General features: G+C 41.6%; 1 protein-coding gene across 2 annotated transcripts in view; it reads left to right on the top strand.

Annotated features, from left to right (window-relative positions):
• LOC142857838 (ubiquitin carboxyl-terminal hydrolase CYLD-like) overlaps positions 1–6,398 on the top strand; it is a 39,161-nt gene extending 32,763 nt beyond the window's left edge. For both annotated transcript variants that reach the window (XM_075986858.1, XM_075986859.1), the window contains 5 exons: positions 1,505–1,637; positions 2,429–2,537; positions 3,264–3,382; positions 3,591–3,807; positions 5,157–6,398. In XM_075986858.1, coding sequence (XP_075842973.1) covers positions 1,505–1,637; positions 2,429–2,537; positions 3,264–3,382; positions 3,591–3,807; positions 5,157–5,341 — 763 coding nt within the window. In that variant the 3' untranslated portion in view covers positions 5,342–6,398. The remainder of the gene's footprint in view (positions 1–1,504; positions 1,638–2,428; positions 2,538–3,263; positions 3,383–3,590; positions 3,808–5,156) is intronic.
• The last annotated feature ends 15,841 nt before the right edge of the window (positions 6,399–22,239 follow it).

Here is a 22,239-nt window from a genome sequence, read left to right as displayed (position 1 = left end):
ATATGATTTGAGGAGTGATTTTTGTTGTTTTGTTTTTCGTTTTAGGTTTGGTTTGATTTTTTGAGACAGGTTTCTCTATATAGCCCTAACTGTCCTGAAAGTTGCTTTGTAGACCAGACTGTCCTTGAACTTACAGAGATCCACCTGCCTCTGTCTCCTGAGTGCTGGGATTAAAAGTGTGCACCACCATGCCTGGCCCTGGAAGTGAATTTTGAGTGGCTGTTGTTCCTCCCAGTTTTCTGCTACAGTGTTAGGACACTATGCATCTCTTCCTCCATTAACTAGCTGCCGTGCCTCCTCCTGGCCATCCTTGATTTTTCTGGGTGTGATTTTTTTTACCTCCATTATTTTTGTTTTCTCTTCTATGCTATTTTTAACTATGAATTTTTTCTATGACTTTTTCGTAGTCATCAACAACCAATTAAAATGTTATTCTAGAATAACTGCTAGTTTCTTGCATTATAATCTGTTCTTATTACCTTTGAGTTCTCAAGAGTGCTGTAGCTAGTTACCAGATTTTATGTTTTGTAAATTCAGGACATAATTTGCTTGGGGCAGCTGAAGATCACAATAGGCTGCTCCCTGAATTACAGAAGTTTTGTGATTAAAAACTGCTGATACTTTTTTTTTTCTAAAACTCTTGAAATCTAGACATACATTTAAATAATCTGATTCTAAACCCAGACACTTGGCTAAAAAAGATAAGCGGTAAGCTGAAAGATGAAAAACAATTTTCTCAGTAGAGTTAGTTTTAATGGTTACTAGTAAGCTGGTAAGGGAAGGAAGATGTTGGACCCTCATGTTTCACCGTAACCATTTACCTGGTGTTTATCAAGTTGGTGGGTGAGCATCTAAAGAGCTGCTGGTAGCTGAAAGCCTAGAGGATAGTTGTTAGGGTTCCTGGGAGTCACACCTTGCCCTGCTTTGACTTGCTAGGAAAGTATCCCTCTCTCCCTCCCTCCCTCCCTTCCTCCACCCTCCCAGGGCTTTTATTTTAGGAAGTAAAGTAGTTTGATTTAGAAGGTCTAAGAGTCCGTCACTGAGGCATTGTAGCATTTGTTCTAGTCAGTAAAAGCAGTGCTCACAACTGTCTGTAACTTCAGTTCCTGGTGACCTGACATCCGTGCTAAAACACCAGTGTACATAAAATAAAAATTAATTTTTTTTTAAAAAAGTAGCTGCTACTTTCTAGATTTGGAGGGAGAAGAACTGATTATTGTTCATATAGTGTTTCTTGTCTGGAATATTATTCTACATTTTTCTAGTGATGGCAAGAGAACTTTCGAATAATTTATAAAGAAGGCAGAAGAACTAATTTATGAGGTCTTCTGCATAAGCACATTTAACTATCTCATCCGAATCATTGTCTTTCACCTGGTGTGTGGACAATCCAAAGCTGGACACGAGCATTATGATGCTGTGTCCTCACGTCTATCAGACGCTTCATACTCGATTCAGGCATTTGGTAGACGGCTTATATGCATTTCTTCCTGTGTGCTCCCAGATCAGCAGGTCAGAACGTCCAAGACTGCAACTTCTATCAGATCTTTGTGGAAAAAAATGAGAAAGTTGGAGTTCCTACAATTCAACAGTTACTAGAATGGTCTTTTATCAGCAGCAACCTGAAATTTGCAGAGGTTAGTGATTCTAACTGGACTTGTACTGCTACTTTATTTTGTTTCTTATCAATGCTAGATATTAAACTCAGGCGTTTTGTACACACTACCCCAAGTGATGCCCCACTGAACCACACCTAGCTATCACTGTGCTTTAACCAAGAATAGTTTGAAGAAATAGTTAAGAAGACACTTTTTCTTATAAAATAAAAAAAGGTATTCTATCTTTGTTCTTTTTAAAGATAGCCGCTTAAGTTGGAATGTTTTGGATTTGGGTTGCAAAGGGAACAAAAACTAATTTTTAAGTTTAAAGTAGCTTGATGCAAAGATATGTGTGCATACATGTTTATGTTTTCAGTTGTCATTTTTCCCATGCATAGTATCTATACATGTCAAAGGTAATGTTATTTTTTTTCCCTCTGTTAAGAGATAAATTACCAATAAATTCTTGTGTATGGGTTTGCTAATGAATGCAATAGAAACGTCTCTTTGACTGTCAGAATGTGTGATCTCTGCAGTGCATGCTGTGGTCTGTTTTATCATGTTCGTCTCTGGGGAAGTCTGGAAAATCTGTAGCTTATTGCTGCTCTGCATCCACACTGCACATTCACAAGTGGGCTCTGCTTCATGGGCCAACAGCCCTGCTGAAAGCACTACTGGGTTTGACAGCTATGACTATTTCAGTTTCATAGGGAAACTCGTTAGTACAGGGGTTAGGACTCAAGGCTTTGGACTTGCTAAGTAAGCGCTATATTGAGTAAGTCCCCAGCTCCTTAGGACTTTGGTTTCTAAAACTATGTGTCTTTTTTTAGGCACCATCATGCTTGATTATTCAGATGCCTCGGTTTGGAAAAGACTTCAAACTGTTCAAAAAAATTTTCCCTTCTCTAGAATTAAATATAACGGATTTGCTTGAAGACAGTAAGTATATAGTCCTTTCTTTGTTTTTTGTTTTGTTTTGTTTTAGAAATAGTTGGCCTGGACTTTTCATTAGTTATGGGTATAGTACTTCTGACAGGTAATTCTATTTGAAGAGCTTAGACATACTAACTCAATAATTTGACTGCTAGAATTTATTCTAAAAAAAAGAGATAAAAATAAATAATTTAAATGCAAATTTACTTATTATCTGACAAGAAATGTTAATAAGTGGGAAGTGGTTAACTGGATTATATGTCTAAACAATAGACCTATGTGAAAACAGTGTGTGGTAGTTATAGTGGAAGGGAAAGCATCGAGAGGCTAGATGAGAGAAGCTTGAGACACACGTGTACCTGGGTGTACATACTTATATAAATATTCAGACGTAAAATTGTTACAGAAAGTTCATAATGGCAGTGATTGTTACTTACTGACTTAAGATCATATGTGCTATTAGTCTTCAATACTTACTTTATATCTTTGAACATTTCATGACCAGAAGAACAATTTTAGAATAGGTTAACAAAAATGGTTATATGAAAAAAAGTCCTTAAAAATACTACAGATACAAAAAAAAAAAATCCAAATGAAATTTTAAGAGGGTCAGAGAGGACTAGGCCTTTCTTCTCCCCAACCTCCAAGCATTCTTGTTTTCAAAGTATAGCTTTTATTTTTAATGACAGAATGTTTTTTTTGAAAAGGCTTCTTCCTTCCCTCTTTGCTTAGCTCCCAGGGAGTGCCGCATCTGTGGAGGACTCGCAATATTCGAGTGTAGAGACTGCTATGAAGACCCCGACATCACAGCAGGGAAGATCAAGCAGTTCTGTAAGACCTGCTGCACTCAGGTAATCCACACTCACTGCACCAGTCAGAGTCAAAGGGCATTTTAAACATTCACAGTAAATGTTATTGCTCATGTCTCTTCTGCCGGTGTGTGTGTGTGTGTGTGTGTGTATAGAACTTGGCTGTGGTGGTCAATGAAAGTGATTAGAGTCTGCCCTTGAAACATGGCATTTAGCTCACTTGTGGTATTTTCTTCATGGTCCATTTTAGGTTCACCTCCATCCAAAGAGAATGAATCACACCTATCACCCAGTATCACTTCCCAAAGACTTCCCTGACTGGGACTGGAGACACGGCTGCATCCCCTGCCAGAAGATGGAGTTATTTGCTGTTCTCTGCATAGAAACGAGCCACTATGTTGCTTTTGTGAAGTATGGGAAGGATGATTCAGCCTGGCTCTTCTTTGACAGCATGGCTGATCGAGATGGTATTTAAAACTTGTCTTTTGGAGGGAGATGCTTCCGAGTGAGAGCATGTGTTTGTGGTAATAGGGTATTTTGTGAGCAGATTCTTGAAAGGATACCACAGTGTGACGGACTTCAATCTTCAAAGGGTATTACTAATTCTGATCCTCAAACTAAGGAGCAATAATGTTGTGCCATCTTGGTCCTTACGTGGATTTGTTAAAGAATCCTAGCCATAATCCCAGACTTGGGAAGTAGAGGATTGTGAATCAGAGGTCAGTTTGTATTGCATAGTGAGAACCTGTTTCAATTTGTCCCACCTCAAAAGAAGAAAAAAAGATCCTAAAATTTATTTAGAGCTGATTTTACCATCTTCTTCCTTGCATTTTTATATACAGTAGAGTAGCCATTTATTGAGGACATAAATGCCAAACTCTGTGGGATACTTTGGCCATGGAAATCATGCCTGTTTTTCTATTGTCTAAGCTAACGGTAAAGGTGGTGAAGGTTGCATGGTTTGTATTTACCTCAGTCTTCCTGATCTCATGCATTTTATTTCAGGAAGAAACCTTTACTCATTGAGATGTTTTTAGGAAGCTTAGTCATTACTTAGTACACACTTGAGTGACAGGGGTCTTGGTAGTAAGGTACTTGTCACAGTACCTGTCCATACCCCATTTACTCTACAGCTCTTCTTCCAAGCCCTAGTTCCCCAGGTCTTCAGGTGTTGACACTTTAATAACCAGAGGCACCGAATGACGGCTTCTTGACCAGAGGCCCAAGCTGTAGACCAACAGTTCTTCATTTCTGCATAGCTCTGATGCCTGAGGGCACAGCCCACCCCTGTGTGCGCTTCACTCAGCATTAGCAGCATAACTTTTGGGAACGCACCTGGGAGAGCAAATCTGATCATCAGAGCACATGCGCGTTCTGATGATTAGTATCTAAATCAGCCATGCTAGAGGTATGCAAGTATGTTCTTAAAACATAGGGAAACAGTAGCGCTCACAATTGGCTTCTTGTGGAAAAGTGTCAGGCTGCTAGTGTCTGGGAAGGAAAGAAAAGTCTGAGGGGCCTAGAGTAGCAGCCTGCAAATCGGGACTGCAGCTTTTCCTAAGTGCATGTCCTTTTACCAGGTTTTTTTTTTTTCACTTTTCTCTGCTTGAACCCTCTCAGAAGCCAATAAAAGGAGACTGTAATTCTAGAAACTGAAAGTCAAACAAAGTTTGTTGTTTGTTTGTTTTGTTTTGTTTTTGATTCTGGGAGTCAGTCTTCACTAAATTCTAGGATAGTAAAATTGTTCTGGTGGGACAGGCTGCCAAGAGGACTTAGAAGTTTGCTGCCCTAATGAGAGCTCTCTCTCTCTCCCTAGGGGGTCAGAATGGCTTCAACATTCCACAAGTGACACCCTGCCCTGAAGTGGGAGAGTACTTGAAGATGTCTCCGGAGGAGCTGCACTCCTTGGATTCCAGAAGGATTCGAGGCTGTGCACGCAGACTTCTTTGTGATGCGTACATGTGCATGTACCAGAGTCCAACCATGAGCTTGTACAAATAACATGTCATCTGAAAGGGGCAGAGGCCAAGCACAAAGCTTAACACCATGTTCCTTCCAGCTGGCACCCATTGCGGGCAATGGGTGTCTTTTGTGTTGATGGCCCTTTAGCAAAGGATTCTTGTGTTTTTAAACAAATTACTTTTGTGTTCTTGAAGTAGTTAATAAGCATTTTGCACTCTAGGAAGTATGTTTTGTTGGTTTTTTAAAAGTTTTAATGAAGTTTAGTTTAAATGAAGTTAAGTTTTGTTTTCTTTAAGTTTATTGAGTTTATTGCATTGATAATATAATATTTTTTGAAAGATACAATTTTAATTGTGACGTCTAAAATCTTTTAGTCCATTGAGGATGTAAGTAAATATTTCTTCTTATGGCCCAAGGATATTAAATCGTTTTTCTTTTTTGAGTGCCTTGAGGAAGAAATAATATGGTTTTACTGAGTCTGCTGGTGGGTGGCCTTAAATGGCATTACTTTATCCTCAGGAGTACGCAGGGTCCTGGCCACTCTCCTGGCAGTGCTGACAGTTTAGTGTCGTCAGATTTGAGTTCTCATTTTCTTCCCCACGGATTTGAGGGAGAAGGGCTGTGGATGTAGGGATGGTTTTTCCAGGCACCGTAGGCCTCTGCACAGTTCTCTTGTGCTTTTAAATACGGTTGATGTTCACTAGTTATTCATTCTAAAGGGATTATGCAGGAGATGCAACTGTCTTTGCTTTTATATTATGAAATAGCCTTGTATTGTGGGATGTTAACTCTGGAGAGTCGCCCTCATACTCAAAGTATTCATTAAAAAAAAAATCCCCTGATACTCCCTAGGGGGTGTGTGGCTATTATCAGGCTGACCCAAAGCCTGACATTTTGTATTCCATTTCCTTTACTGGTATCTTGTTAAAAATTTTTTGCCTGAAGAATATTGTTTTGTTTATGAAAACATGAATAACATTGTATAAAACAGTCCCTTTCTGTCAGAATGCTCCAATGTAGCCTTAATTCTGTTAGAGATGATTGAAGTGCTTCTATGGAAATAAATGTACCATGTGCTATTTCTGTATCATTAAAACCCAGTTTTTATGGTTCTTTCTCTTTGAAAAAAAATTTCCGCCTGCTCCCAGCCTCCCATTTCCCTACCCCTCCTCCTACTCCTCTCCCCTTCCCCCACTCCTCTCTTCCTCCCTCTCCAGTCCAAAGAGCAATCAGGGTTCCCTGCCCTGTGGAAAGTCCAAAGTCCTCCCCCCTCCATCCTGGTCTAGGAAGGTGAACATCCAAACTGGCTAGGCTCCCACAAAGCCAGAACATGAAGTAGGATCAAAACCCAGTGCCATTGTCCTTGGCTTCTCAGCAGCCCTCATAGTCCGCCATATTCAGAGAGTCCGGTTTTATCCCATGCTTTTTCAGTCCCAGTCCAGCTGGCCTTGGTGAGCTCCCAAAACGGGGTGAAAACTATTATGTCAGAAGGAGAAGGGGGGAATGTGGGTACAACAGACACTGGTCGTGTGCATCGTTTTCAGAAGGACCTAACTGTACAAAGCAGAATCTAGGAGGAGGAGGAAGTAAAAATACAGTTATAATAGGATGTACACATTGCTTACACTTAGAAAACCCAACAGATAAAATGTATAGATAGAAATAGAGAAGAAATACACATGAAATTTACAAATTTGATCTAAAACATATATGGAATAGTCCATCTTATACTGCCCCCCTTTCCTTCCCTGAGACAGGTCTATGTAGCCCAGGCTAGCCTTGAACTTGAAGAAACTGCCTGCTTTTTAGTCTTCCTGGTGCTGGGATTACATTTGCCCCAAGTTCTAGATTTCTTTTGCTTTTTAGTAGAACACATACAAAAAATTAATCCAGTCTGTGTTTTCAAAGGACATTCTAGGACAATTTATAAAAGTGGAAATTTTCTAGGGCATATTTCCTGATCGCAGCTTATGGTAGAAGAAGGGGGGATGGGAGAAACAAACAGTAAAAAGAGACTCCATTCAAAGACATTTAATTACTTGGAAATTACAAGGAATGATACAAAGCAGTCTTTTACTAAAATGTAAATGAACCTAAAATTACCAACCTCACAGAAAGCAATAATGGAGGAAACACCATACAAAACATATGCGATGCTTTATCCTTATTGGAAATTCATAGCCTTAAATTATCCCTATTGGGAACTCAGAGCCTTAAATGCTTTATTTTTTAAAAGAATATAGAGAAAAATAAAATTCAATGTAAAGAGTTATAACACCACCAAAATTAAACAAGCAAAATATTGGAAGAGAAAATAAAGATCTAAATTAACAAAGAGGAGGTAAGGAGGAAAGCAGGAAGGGCAGGTCGGCTGACATGTAAGAATGCCCGCACACAGATGAAGACCCAACAAGTTTCCGAAGGCTCAAAAACCGCACAAAGAAAGAACCAGAGTCTGATAATGTGATGGAGCAGGCGCAGGGCCACAGGGCAGGCAAGAGAAACAGAGAGTGGGCTGCGGTTGTCCCTTGACCACGCTTTCCTGTCCCAGATGAAGGCTCTCTCTCTTGTTGGCTTTGTTCAAAAATGCGGAAATAATAAATAATATTTTCAACACAGATTATCCAAAATTACTTGGTCTAGACACTTTTAAAAAACCAAGACTGAGACTTAACTGCCCAGATGAAGGCATGTGACATCTACAGGCAATTCAGTGACTCCTCATGGACTGAAGTATATTGATGGGTGTTATGGAATATTAGGTGAAGATGTGTTACATTTGTTTAATGATGCAAAGATATGTTGCATTCTCTTACACTGTGTTTGTTTCACTCTGTGAAGCTGTGTTACTGTGCCTGCCTGAAACACCTGATTGTCTAATAAAGAACTGAACGGGCCAATAGCAAGGAAAGAGAAAGGATACATGGGGCTGGAAGGCAGAGAGAGAGTAAATAGGAAGAGAAATGGGAAGAGAAGATCAAGGAACAAGAGAAGGAGAGAAGACATTGGGGGCCAGTCACCTAGCTACACAGCAAGCCACAGAGTAAGAGGTAAAGAAAGGCATCTAGAATAGAGAAAGATAAAAGTCCAGGGGCAAAAGGTAGATGGGATAATTCAAGTTAAGAAAAGTTGACTAGAAATAAGCCAAGCTAAGACCAGGCATGTGTAAGAAAGAAAGCTTCTGAGCATTTATTTGGGGCTGGGTCATGTACCCCCCAAAAAACAAAGAGAAAAAAACAGCTACAGAGGGAAATTATTCTTAGCAAAATCTACTTGTGTCAATAAGGGAATGCTAATATTCCAAATTTTAAAAATTTACCTGAATGCTGGTGTGCCGGCATGAGTTTATCTGTTCCACTTGTGTGTAGGTGTTATTGGAGGTCAGAAGAGGGCATAGGGTCCCCCAGAACTGCAGTTACAAGCAGCTGAGAGTGACATGTGGGTGCTGGGAACCAAACCCAGGTCCTTCGTGGTAACAGTAAACTCACTTAACCACTGAGCCACCTGTCCATCCCTCATATCCCAATTTATGTTGTTTGGTTTCTCGAGACAGGGTTTCTGTGTGTAACAGCCCTGGCTGTCCTGGAACCAGCTCTGTAGACCTGGCTGGCCTCAAACTTACAGAGATCTGCCTGCTTCTGCCTCCCAAGTGCTGAGATTAGAGGTATGTGCCACCCCCTGCCCGGCCTTGAGCTTTTCTTTTCCCCTCATCTCCCAATTTTGATGGGGATTCTATGGCTATATAAATGAATGTGCATCCGTGACAGATCATGTTAGCAAATTAATTTCAATTAATTTAGAAAGATCAAAATTCTTCATATTGTAACTTCAACTTTTCTGTAAGTTTGACAGTTTCAATTCTTTTTAATAAGAAATTACAGAGAAGTGAAAAGACTTCCTGCCAATTTACTTTAGCAATGCTAGTATCAGATAAATAGTTAATGTTTTAATGCATAGACTATTTTGTTACTAAGAATAAAAAGCTAACAAATTCAAACAAGGAACTGCAATGACAAATAGCCCAAAAAAGGTACTTTAGCAACATAATGCAATTTAATGCAACATTAAATTAAAATGTTAATCAAATGTCATAAAGGACCTACCGGAATTATAAACTTTTCAAAGCCAGCACAGGTTATTTGGGGCATATTGACTGAGTGTTCTCACACTTTGATGGAATATGGCTAAGCCCTCTGATTTTCTGGTGTGAACTTGGCAAATCCATAAAAAAAAATAACCATTCATCTTGACCCAGACATTCTACTCTGTAGGATCTATTTATTAGAGAAGGAAATAGAAACAAGAATATTTATTCCATCTTTGTTTTTAGTAGCATAAAACCAACATTTAGAATGACAGCTAACTATTTCAATAATGAATGAACTCTAACTATGCCATAGATAAGAATGTAACTATTACTGGAAGTCTATACCAGCTGACTAACAAGAATTCCATATATTTGTATGTGGGTCTATATGTACAGGTTTGTGCATGTGTTCCCCTCCAAAAGGGAAGAAAAATATGCAGAGAAATAGATACAATAGAATCCTTTTGCTTAAAAATAGTATATATGCATATATATATATATATATATATATATATGCTTACATAAATGCATAGAAAAATTTAAAAGGAATCCACATAGGCTGTTCCATCGATTAGGGTGAAGAGTTTATACAAAGACAGGAGAAGAGAAATCATTTAGATGGTATTGTACCATCTTGACTAATTTCTATCACTCTATGCGACAACTTGTACCTGGATCGCGGAGTCTCTGCCCATTTGGATAAACTAATTAAGGAAGAAGGCTACTGTGAAAACAGTGGGAAGTATCATCTGTAGATCGACTGGCAAGCTCCAACGGAGAAGATGAAATCTGAGAAAACCAGCAGTTGGAAGCAGGACAAGTAACTAACAAGCTCAGAGAAAAGCATGTGAGGATGGAGATCAAATGCATGGGTGAAGACCTGCGTGCCAAAATCAAGAGAGGGGGTGTACAGGAGAGGAAGATTCCTAACCCAAGAACTGAGGGAGGGAGGATATTGCTGGCTGTCTTAGCTAGGGTTTCTAGTGTTGTGAAGAGCACCATGGCCACATCTCTTACAGAGGAAAACATTTAATTGGGCAGCTTCTAGTTTCAGAGGTTCAGTCCATTATCATCATGGTGGGACAAGGCAGCATGCAGGCAGACATGGTGCTGGAGAAGGAAGTGCTGGAGAAGGAGCTGAGAGTTCGTACATCTTGACCAGCAGGCAGAAGAAAATGGTCTGAGCGTCACACTGAGTGAAGAGTGAGCAAAGGAGACCTCAAAGCCCACTCCCACACTGACAGACTTCCTCTAACAAGGCCATGCCTACTCCAACAAAACCACACTTCCTAACAGTGCCACTCCCTTTGGAGGGACATTTTCTCTCAAACCATCACACTGGCTAAGAATGGATAAGGACTTAGAGCAGGGCTTGCTTGTGTGCAAGTCCGGGTCCTGCTCCAGTAGTCCAGATTGTTCTAGAACTTACTATATACTCTGGAGGAGCCTTGAAATTGTGATCTTCCTGCCTCAGCTTCCTGACTGCTAGAATTAAAAAGTGTGTGTCTGACTCAGGAGTTGATTGTTTTATTTACCTATTTTTTTCTAGCTTGTTTACATTGTATCGTTACTGGTTTATTGCATTTACCGTTGGGCAACCTCATGCATGTATATAAGGCATTCTGAGAATTCTCAATCTCTACCCTTTCTTTTCTCTCGCTGACCCTTGTCTATCCCCACCCTTCCTCCCTACAAATCTCTTTCCCACATTCTTATTTGCTTTGTCTTTGTGACTTACTGATTTAACCAGGGTTATCTGTGTGATTGTGGTTTTGGAGCTATCCATTGGAGCCTGGTGGGCTCTGCAGTGGATATAAAATGGAAAAATGATGACGTCACCTCCCTCAGAACCCTTCATTACCCAGTAGTTCAGTAGGGAGGCGGTAGGGCTCCGAGAACTCTTTGATCCATGATTGACTCTTAAAAAGCCCAATTTTGTGTGGGCCCAGTGCAGACACCTGCAGCTCCAATGAGCTCATGTTTGCAATGGCTGTATCATGTCCTGTGCCAGGGATCAGCTTTGACAAAGATACCAGTTACCAGGGTAGGGGCATGGGGATTAGAAATTTAAGAGAACGAAGATGCACAAGTAAAAATAATAAAACAGAAGCACAGCATAGTATCGAGAGGGAGTTCCAGTGACTACTGAAATTGCCTGTGGTTGATTTTCCATACACTTTTATACCCCAATACAACTGAGGGGAGAAGGCAAAAGATGCTTTAACATGATGCAAGGGACAACTCGAACAAGAGGAAGTCATTCTTTTTAGGCAGTGAGCCCGCCTCTAGACCAAGTATCCTGTAGGCAGCCACTCCATAGGTCAAACCTCCTAATTCAAAAGAAGGAGCAGAAGTATGCTTGAATTCTCTGACCTCCTGTCAGGGTGTAGAAGATCTACCTGTAAGGCCCATCTTAATGTCCAAAACACCAAGTAACCACATCCTAGGTGAGGGTGGGTAGCCACACTTGGGGTCAACAACTTTGAGCAAGGTCAGTTCCCTGACCTTCAGACAAGGTGGAACAGGATCACATTTTTGGGGGCGGACCTCCACAGCCCTGAAGATAACATTTCACAGCTCTTACATTCTTTTAGCTCCTTCTTCCACAATGTTCTTTGAGCTGTAGAGGGTTGATTAAGAACACTCATCCCTCACTTATTCTTAGTACCTTGCGTAGCCACTGAGTCTCTGCATTTACCACCATTGGTTGCCAAGATAAATTCCCTTGGTTAATGATGAGAAGTATTTTCCTATGTGTATAAACATAAATATTTGGAAAGCTGCTTGGTCTATGTCATCTAGCTAAAGCACGGTAGTACATTCTTTCCTAGGGTCTATGGATGTTAAATCTAATCAGAGAGTAATTGGTGGCCATCATTACAGCTATACCACTATTGTACCAATGGGTTCATCTTCCCCGGCAGGTCGGCATTGTGGTTCGTAGAGTTCATAGTGGCATAAGACTGTTGAGTTGTCCTCACCACCACTGCCCCAGAAGCCTGCATATATCTCCTGGCACTATGAAAGCTAGCCAATGGCAGGGAGCTTCTAGCTCAGATATAGATATCTCAATAGCTTGCAACTAAAGTGTATGATGTCTTCAGTAATAGGGTTTTTTTAAAAGATTATTTTATTTATTATGTATGCAGTGTTCTGTCTGTATGTTTGCCTGCATGCCCAAAGAGGGTGTCAGATCTCATTATAGATGGTTGTGAGCCACCATGTGGTTGCTGGAACTCAGGACCTCTTGAAGAGCAGTCAATGTTCTTAATTTCTGAACCATCTCTCCTGCTCCAGTAATAGGGTATTATTACCTAGTTTTGATGGGAAACCAAGAGAATTGACAAGAGTCTATATTATTTTTGTGGGCTTCTGGTACCTCCCTGGCCAACAATTCATAAGGAGGTGTCTCATGAATGGCACTGGCTGGGATTTTTGTTCGATGGCTTCTAGGATCAGTGTTATTCAGCAATGCAGGATATCTCTCCTCTAGATCTTCTTTTTAAAACATTATATTTATTTATTTTGTGTGCATGTGCTCACACATACAGAACAAGGAAACATTTTTGTGGAGTCGGTTCTGTTTTCACCATGTGTATCCCAGGGATTTAACTCATGTTATCAGGCTTGATGCAAGTGCCTTTACCCTTCGAGTCATCTCACCAGCGCCCCTCCTTTCCCCTTTTAAAATGCATGCACACAGCACACACACACACACACACACACACACACACACACGGTTTTTCAAGACAGGGTACCCTGGCTGGCCTGGAACTCACTTTTGTAGACCTCAAAGTCTCTGAAATCTACCTGCCTCTGCCTCCCAAGTGCTGGGACTAAAGGCATGCAATTCATATGATTTCCTAGAGGCTCCTGCTGAGTATACATTTACTATGTAAACATAAAACTTGACTCCCCTAGTCAGAGCAGCAACTGCCTGTGAGCGTCGGTGGGCTTTACAGATACGTGCTGTCTGAATAAGGCCTTCCCTGAGCCCTGCCCTACTTCCCTGGTATTTCATAGTTGGTCTCCAGAAGCTATTTGTTCCAGTGTTTTGACTAAACATTCCTTTATTTTCCTAGAGTAAAGAATATAATATTAAAACTCTTCCCCGATCACATTTCTTCCAATATGTCTGTCAAGTCAGCCATAATTGCTTTGAACATCTAACCTTTCCCTAACCCTCCACCACATCCACACAACTACACATAACAATATGCGCAGATCTTTTTCATTTTTCAAAAGAAAGGAATCCTTGGGGGGAAAAGATTTGACAACCCCTGTTATAAGATAATTGTAATATTAAAAAAAACAGAGAAGAGGAAAGACAAAGAGAAGCGAGACAGATGGTGTACGCTGGAGACGTGTGAACGCTTACTTGAAAAATAGCTTCAGAAATTCAATTGAGACTGAAAGGAAATTATGCAAATCATCATTTTTGCACAAAAGCATCATGGAAAAGAAGGAAATTGTCTTGGTCTTTAGTCTTCCACAGTCCTGTCAAAGAAAGATTGTCAACTGGACTGTTAACATCCTGAATTCTGATTAAAGGAAACAAAACAAAATTCTATAGCCGCTCATTTGAATCACAAGGAAAAGAGATTATTTTGAGTGAAATCACCAAATGTTATTTTCTATATTGCTCTAAGTTTCACTCAGTGCCATAACCATTACTGCATTCTTTGATGAGGTCTTCGGTTTTTCTATTACATATAATACACATAGGAAGTGCTTCATAATAAACGTATCGGCTAGCCTATTGGATTAGTTTATGTGCCATTAAATCATGATGAAAATTTTATTTTTTAAATTATGCTGATTGCTTTAAGAAATGATTTTCAAATTGCCCTCTTAAACTTTATCTGCTCACCTAATTCATATATTCCATGAAATTTCAAGAGATGTGTAAAGGAATCATGTACATGTAGTTTTCAGTCTTCCTGACACTGTGGCCTTTGAATGTAGTTCCTCATGCTTTGGAGATCCCTGACTATGAGATTATTTTCATTGCTACTTCATAACTGTGATTTTGCAGCTGTGAAGATTCATCATGTAAATATGTGTGTTTTCTGATGGTCTTAACAACCTCTGTGAAAAGATCACCCAAACCACAGGGTCGCGACCCACAGGTTGAGAACCACTACCTTGTAAGACGTGAAATTCTGAGGAATAAGGTAAATGTTGGCGGTAAATTTTTTGTAATATTGGTTGTTTGAGGGGAACAAGGAACAGAATAAGAATAAGAAAATTTATTTTAAGGGATGAAGAAAAATAATGACCTCAGGCTAGTTTTCAGGAAGATGTGGCTGAAGTGAAGTGTCATTAGTGGGCTAGCTCGTGTGGATAGTCACGTGCTTTATTTAGGATCAGGAAAAAGCTGAGGTGAAGAGTTAGTTATAACAAAGCAAAAGGTTCCGATGAGACCTTTTCTCCTGTGACAAGACAGAATATAGGTTTCTGCTTTATTTTACCCAAAACTTAGGGTGGGTAATCTGATAACGTCCACAACTTTCCCGTAATATCTCTAAAAAGGAAGGAAAGGAAAGGAGGAAGGATGGAAAGAAAAAAGAAGAGAGGGCCAGTGTGGCGGTCCACCTTTAATCTTAGTACCTGGAAGGCAGAGGCAGGGGCATTTGATGGAGGAAGGTCATTGGTTAAAAAAATAAAGAAACTGCTCGGCTGGCCCTCATAGCTTAAAACATAGGTGGGAGGAGTAAACAGAACAGAATGCTGGGAGGAAGAGGAAGTGAGCTCAGACTCAGCAGCTCTCCTCTCGGGGGCAGACGCCTCAGAGAGACACCATAGCTCAGCTCTTTGGGGCACAGGCGATGAAGCTCCAACCCAGGATGGACGTAGGCTAGAATCTTCCCAGTAAGACTGGTGCTCACTAAGACCGGTGCTCACAGATTATTAGAGATGGGTTGATCAGGATATCAGAATTAGCCAGTAAGGGCTAGAACTAAAGGTCCAAGCAGTGTTTAGATGAATACAATTTGTGTGTTGTTATTTGGGGGCATCAGCTAGCAGGCGGCCGGGGCGCTGGGGACGCAGTCCTGCTGCTCCTATTAACACTACAGGCATTTCCAAGCGGTCCAGGCCAGCAGAACCTACACAGTGAAATCTCTCTCTCTCTCTCTCTCTCTCTCTCTCTCTCTCTCTCTCTCTCTCTCTCTCTCTCTCTCATGGTTAAGAGTGTAGTGCTCCTGCTGGAGACTTGAGCTGTGTCTACCACCAATGTCAGATTGTTTCTAGCTACCTGTAGAAGCAAATCCAGCTCCAGGGGATCTAGGACCACAACGGGCACCTGCCGGCACCTGCACACACGCTCCCCTGCCTAATTTAAGCAAACAAAAAAGGTTCTAAACATCAAGAAGCCCTGGCTCCTAACTGTTTCCTCTCTAGTGCATTCCTGTATTTTCTCTATTGTGCATTTTAAAGCGACCTACTCGCTGGTCTTAGGAATGTCTACATTTATCTTTAAATTTTATCAGAAAGAAAGAAGGCTGATAAATAATTCTTAATATAAAAAGACAGTTTACCGGGGAAGATTATGAAATTTCCTTTCCCAAAGATGATAAAGCGATGGATATTTATCGACTTTCTCCCTAACAGCTCAGATTAGGTGACATTTTCTTGGAAGCAAAAAGTCTCCTTCAAAGATTTAACTTTTCAAGTAATAATGGGATTTGACAAGATAAAGTATTTCTAAAGAAATGAAGAAATCCTATTATTTTTCTCTCACATAGGTTAACTTTATTTTCAAGTGAACTTGGAACTGAAAATATATTAGGGAAATGTTTTCTTTGTAATTTAATAGTACTAAGCAAAATTATTTTCTGAGGCTTGCTGTATGTGGCTCCCAGGCACTTTCAGAGCCCTGGCGTGAGCTTGTGTCCAGCAATGTGTGTCTCTCTGGGCAGGCCAGTATTCTAGCTTCCCCTGAAAAGATTCCTTCACAAGTGTGTTCAACGTTTACTAAGACAAGATAGCACCGGCTGGAGATGAGCCGGGCGCAGATGCAGGCTGGAATCAAAGGAGGTAATAGCACTCAATTACTCTTATTTTTCTTGGCAAACCCCTCGTTCCAAGACTCCAACGCCTTCTCAACAAAGCCCAAGCGCTGTATAGTCCTTTCTGGTCTAGCTCCGCTGCTCAACACTTGACTTACTTCTCCAGTGATGTACCTGGGGGGACTCTGCGTTCGTGTTTCTCCACTTGGCGTTCCCAGTGTCACCTATGTTAAAAATCACCTGACTCTTGAAGCCAGGCTGATGCTACTCCAGCAATGAAGCCAGGGCATCGGAACAAACGTTTAATGAGCCCCACAAGTGATTCTGACTGAGCTCAACCCTAGGAACCCTCCCCGGAGGCTCGCTGGGTTAGACTTAGTCAGTTTTGAGAACTCTGACTCTCCCCAGGTACGCTGCTGTCAAACACAGCTCCCCAAATGTTCAGACCTGTTTCAGAAAGGCTGGCTGGCAGAAGAAGCAGTTCGGCTGCCTCCTACTCTCTCACTTGACTCTCCCCTAGCGCCCCCCCCAACTTCCTTTCTGAGTGAACTGAAATCCATGGGAAGAGGTGCTTATAAAAACTCCATCTGCTCAGAGTTTTCGCCAGACAGTGAAGTCGGCGCCATCTTCCCACCTCTGCAGACCAAAATAGCCTTTCTGGGCCTAACTCTTCAGAGTCCTGTTACCTGATAATTGCCGCACCTCATGGCCATGTGGGTTCTCACAAGAGGGACTGCTTTGCCCCTGATACAATTAATGTTGGAAATAAAATCTTAATGTTGGGAAGAATGTTTATATATCATCCAATAGATCATGAATTTACAGTAGATAATATATCCATTTGTATAAATAAGGAAGTTTAAACTCAGAAAATCGATCTGTAGTCATTTACTCAACAGAGATTAGACTTATGGCTTCAATAAAAATGGGAGCTATTTGGAGGTTTTTTTGTGGGCTCCTCTAATCCTAGCATTTGGGAGACAGAGGAACTCAATCGAACTAGCCTTGAACGGCTAGCTACATAACAAGGTCTCTTTTCAAAAACACAAACAAAAAGGGGGAAATAATCCCCTAAACCTATTATTCATTGTCTTGGTCAGTCTGTTGCTGCTGAGAGACACCATGACCATGGCGACTCTTATCAAAGAAAGCATTTCACTGGGGCTGCCTCACAGTTTCTGAGGTTTAGTCCATTGCTGTTTTGTTGGGAAGCATAGTAGCGGGCAGGCAGACATGGCGCTGGAGGAATAGCTGAGAATTCTATGTCTGGATCCACAGACAGCAGGAAGAGAGAGACACTGAGCCTGGCTTGAGTGTTTGAAACCTCGAAGCCTACCCCAGTGACACAAAGTCTCACCTTCTAACACTGCCTCTCCCTGGTGACCAAGCCTTCAAATCTATGGGGGCATTCTTATTAAAACCACCACACTTATTAACACTTATGCTGGATGTAATTCTGAACATTAAAAAAATTACATACAGTTGCCACAATCCCTTGAGGTAGTCTCATGCCCTTTTTACAGAGGACATTTTAACACAGAAGACTTAGAAACTTTCCCAAGGTCACCTAGTTAGTGGGTGGTACTAGATTTAATCTCTATGAAGCAAGTACTCTGGGAACTGGCTCGGCAGTTAAGAGCACTTGCTGCTCTCCCAGAAGACTTAGGTTTTCTTTCCCAGTACTCACATGGTGGATTAAAACAGCTCTAGTTCTGGGGAAATCTGATGCCCTCTTCTGGTCGCTATGAGTACTACATACAACATGGTGTATATGCATACAAGCAGGCAAACAGTGTATACATGAAATGAAAATAAACAAATTTTCCTTTAAAGAATCTTTTAAAAGATCAAGTAACTTGAAGCGATGGGCCTGGGCAAGTTGTTACTATCTAAGCAGATCTACAAGCAGGGCAGGAATTAGGATTGGAAGGTTGGCCAAGTTAAGGAACCCCCATCCCCAGGGAAAGCTGTTGCACAAATAATAAAAACCCAGAGACAGACATTGGGGTTCAACCTGAGGCTCAGAAAATAAAGCATCCAGCCACTAGAGATACCCTTTACCTCTAGCAAATCTTTAGACCAAGAGGAAGAGATCCTATTTCCATGAATCCTCAGATTCCACACTCCAGTGATTTCCTGTCTCTTTCCCTTCATATACCTCTATCTGCCCAGCCATAGAGCTCCTGTCTCCGCCTCCCTCGTGCCGGGATTAAAGGTGTGAACCACCACCACCTGGATCTGTTTCTGGATCAATCTTGTGTAGCCCAGGCTAGCTTTGAACTCACAGAAATCCCTCTGCCTCTGTCTCCTGAGTCCTGGGATTAAATGTGTGTGCCACTACTCCTTGGCCTGTATGGCTGACTAGTGTGGCTGCTTTGCCCTCTGATCTTCAGGTAAGCTTTATTTATTAAAACACAAATAATATCCCACTATAGAAAGCTGCTAGACTAACCAACCCAGCTACCACCCAGGCCCAAAATCAGGACTGTGGGTTGACCCACCCTAACATCCACCTCATCTGTGTACTGTTGGAGCAGGCAAAGGGGCCAGGCCTGCAGATCCAAAAAAGCAGGCTCTCCATGATGCAGGACCACAACAGGATACCTAAGAGGAGCCCCAGCGAGAGCCTTTATTGATGATGTAGCGGAGGCCAGAGGCCTGGAACCGGACCAATGACTCATGCCAGCCAACGCTTTCGAGGGGAGATGAAAGGGCCAAAGGATGACCTGTGTAACCCCCTGGGCCACACTACAGCTTCCATGGTGACATTCTTCTCTCTCCTTTCTTTTTGCTTTGTTTGTTTGGTTTCGTTTTTGGTTTTTCTTTTAAATTTTCTTTTGTTTTGGAGGGGAGGTTTTGGGGTGACAGGAAGATGGGTGGACAAGATGCACAATATGAAATCCACAAAGAATCAATGAAGATTTTTTTAAGCATCCCAGATAAGCATCATCTCTCTGGATGAAAGGATGAAGAAGAGGGATCAGAGAAAGAAACATTGAGGTAACAGCACTCTCTTGCCTGTTTGAGGAACTAAAGTACTAAGATGAATACATTGCTAACTAAGGCCTCACGTGAAGATAAACTGACATTAAATTTATAGTCGGTATGAAAGAGCTGGTATTCATTTAGCCATTCCCTCAGTTTCACTATGAAATAGAAGAGGAAGTATCATTTGTTTATTGATGGAAAGAATATGATAAAGATGCTTAATGAAACTGGGGATATTGCCTGTCTGGTTTCCCATCTACGGGACAGTGAAAAACTACACATATATCCATCCATCCATATGTATTCACACATGCATATGTATACATCGCCTCAGGATAGCTGTAAATAGAACCCTAGTGGATTGATTGCTCAGCTAAGAATTACTGATCGCCATTATGAGTTGGCTGTCAAAGGTCTAACGGTAACAGAGACAGCCCCAGCCTGTGCTCTGGGAAGCTTTCATATGTTCAGACAAAGGCAGGCAATAAACAGAGAAGAGGGGGATTAGCCAAGTGCCATGAAGAAGAGGAATGGCGCGCTGTGGTGGAATATGGTGGCATAAGGTCTGAGAGAAGGGAAGATGCTCACTTTTCACTCTACTTTTGAGGGGAGAAATAACCGAGTCTGAGCAAGGGAGTGACGTCACGCTGTCCATCTTCTGTAGCCTGCTCTGAGATATCACTACAGTTAGGGCAAGCTACGGCGGCGAAAATGGAAGGAGCGAGCTGGTTAGAAGGGCAGAGATAAAAGGTGACAGCGGCTTAAACGAAGGTGTGATGGAGTCCTAGTCTATGTTCTGTTGCTCTAACAGAACAGTGGAGTCTGGGCACTTTGCTTGGTTTTACTAGCATGTGCATGAGCTTACGTGTGAGTGTGTGGGTATGTGTGCACACGTTCTGTGTGTGGAGGCCAGAGAAAACCTCCAGGTCCCCTTCTTATGGGATGGAGTTGCTCACTGGCCTTTTACTCACCAAGGAGGTCGGCTGACCACCGAACTCCAGGCGTCTCCCTATCTCCTCCTCCCTGGTGCTGGGTTTAGTATCATGCACCATTACATATGGATTTTATTTATTTACTTATTTTTAAACATGGGTCCCGGAAGTTGAACCCAAGTCTTCACGCTTACAGTGAGCGATTTACCGACTGAACTCTCTCTAGCTCCGGTAGGACTTATAAAGGAGAGATTTATTTGGACGCATGTTTCTGGAAGATGGGAGGAGCAGAGACTGCTCTCTTCATGGATTCTGGTAAGGCGTGTGCTGCATCTGAGTATGGGACACAAAGGGACAAGGCTGACTTATAGCATCCACTCTCATGGGGTAGCTAATCCTGCAGGATTATCTCGGTCCCCTTAGAGTGCCGTTAATTCAGTCATGACTCAAAGGTCTGTTAAAGGTCCTTCAGGGCTGTTATATCAAAGACCAGACCTCGTGAGTTTTGGAGAGAACAACCCACATCCGAGCCATAGAAGAAGGCACAAGGCAGTAGGTAGACTTGAAATGTGTTTGGACAGGTGATAGTAGGTGTGTTTAAGGAAAGAGGTAGACAGAAAAAGAGGGGGGTCAAGGGTGGCCTCTATATTTCTAGTTGGAACAACTGGATACAAGCTACAATCCTTTACCAGAATCAAGACAACTGGAGGAAGAGCTAAATTTGAAGAAAAATGATTAGACACATGTATGTACATGTAAAAAGATGTAAACACTACAGTAAGGTTTATCAGAGCACTTGAGACTGGGAATTTACAGGTCTGGTTTGAGTTAACACTAGAGGCAAAAGATTCTCTAGTCCTCCCCCTTCCCCTTTCCCATCTGAAACCCGGGGATAATTATATGTCTTGCTGCGCTGGCGGGATGCTGAGAAGATAAATGAGATAATACACATGAGAAGACTTTGAAGTCTTTGGAGGATAAGAAGCTGTCATTATTATGTCACCAAGTGTGCTTATATTTTTCATGTATCTGCGCAAAGCCTCTCAGGACGCCAGCATAGCAGACATTCCCAGAACAAGATGAGCATGCTTCTCTGGCCTTGCTGTCCCTTCCCCTCTCAATTCCCCCCACAGGACTTTCAGGCCGTGACATTTTTAAATGTGGGAAGAGAGAGTCACGGGTATAGCTGCAACGTTAGCTGTTAATGATAAAGATCCCTTCGTACGGATTACAATGAACCTGCAATCTTCTCACCAACGTCAGATGTCATATCAGCCTAATACACTTTTTCCTATTTGACAGAAAATAGCTCAAGAAATTAAAGCCACGTGTCAAAGACGTCCCTTGACAGAGCAACACTAGCAGATGTCTGCTTCAAAAGCCATAGCTAGAATCCACCAGGATTCAAGGAACATAGCTACATCTCAGGTAATATTCCTGAAAGGCATGTCCTTCTTTCTTTGATCATGTCAGTTTTGGGAAACGTTGTCTTTACTTGGCCACACCTGGCCAACAGGTGAGTCTTCATGAATTCTAGGCCTGCCAGGGCTACATAGTGAGACTTTGTATAAACAACAACAAACAAAACAAACTTAAAAACCCAAACAGGTGGAAATAAGAAATAAACTTCCTTTAGATTTTGAGACATTACGGCTCGAATATAAGATTTCTCCATAGGCTCCTACGTTGAGGTCTCGGTTGTTAACTTTTGTATTTTGGGAAGGTGACAGATTCCCATCAGTGTATGAATCCCTTCATGGGAGGAGGTGCCAAGAAGGAAGCAGAGCCAAGCTGTAGTCACTGGGTGTTTGTTCGTGGGGGGCTGTATCTTGGCCTGGTCCCTTTTTTGGGTTCTCTCTCAGCTTCTTGTGTGTGAAAAGGTGAACAACTCTCTTCCACAGTGATGTCTTGCGCCAGTGC

This window comes from Microtus pennsylvanicus, chromosome 9 (genome assembly GCF_037038515.1).
Source record: "Microtus pennsylvanicus isolate mMicPen1 chromosome 9, mMicPen1.hap1, whole genome shotgun sequence".
NCBI lineage: Eukaryota > Metazoa > Chordata > Mammalia > Rodentia > Cricetidae > Microtus > Microtus pennsylvanicus.
This window is presented reverse-complemented; position numbering and strand designations above follow the sequence as displayed.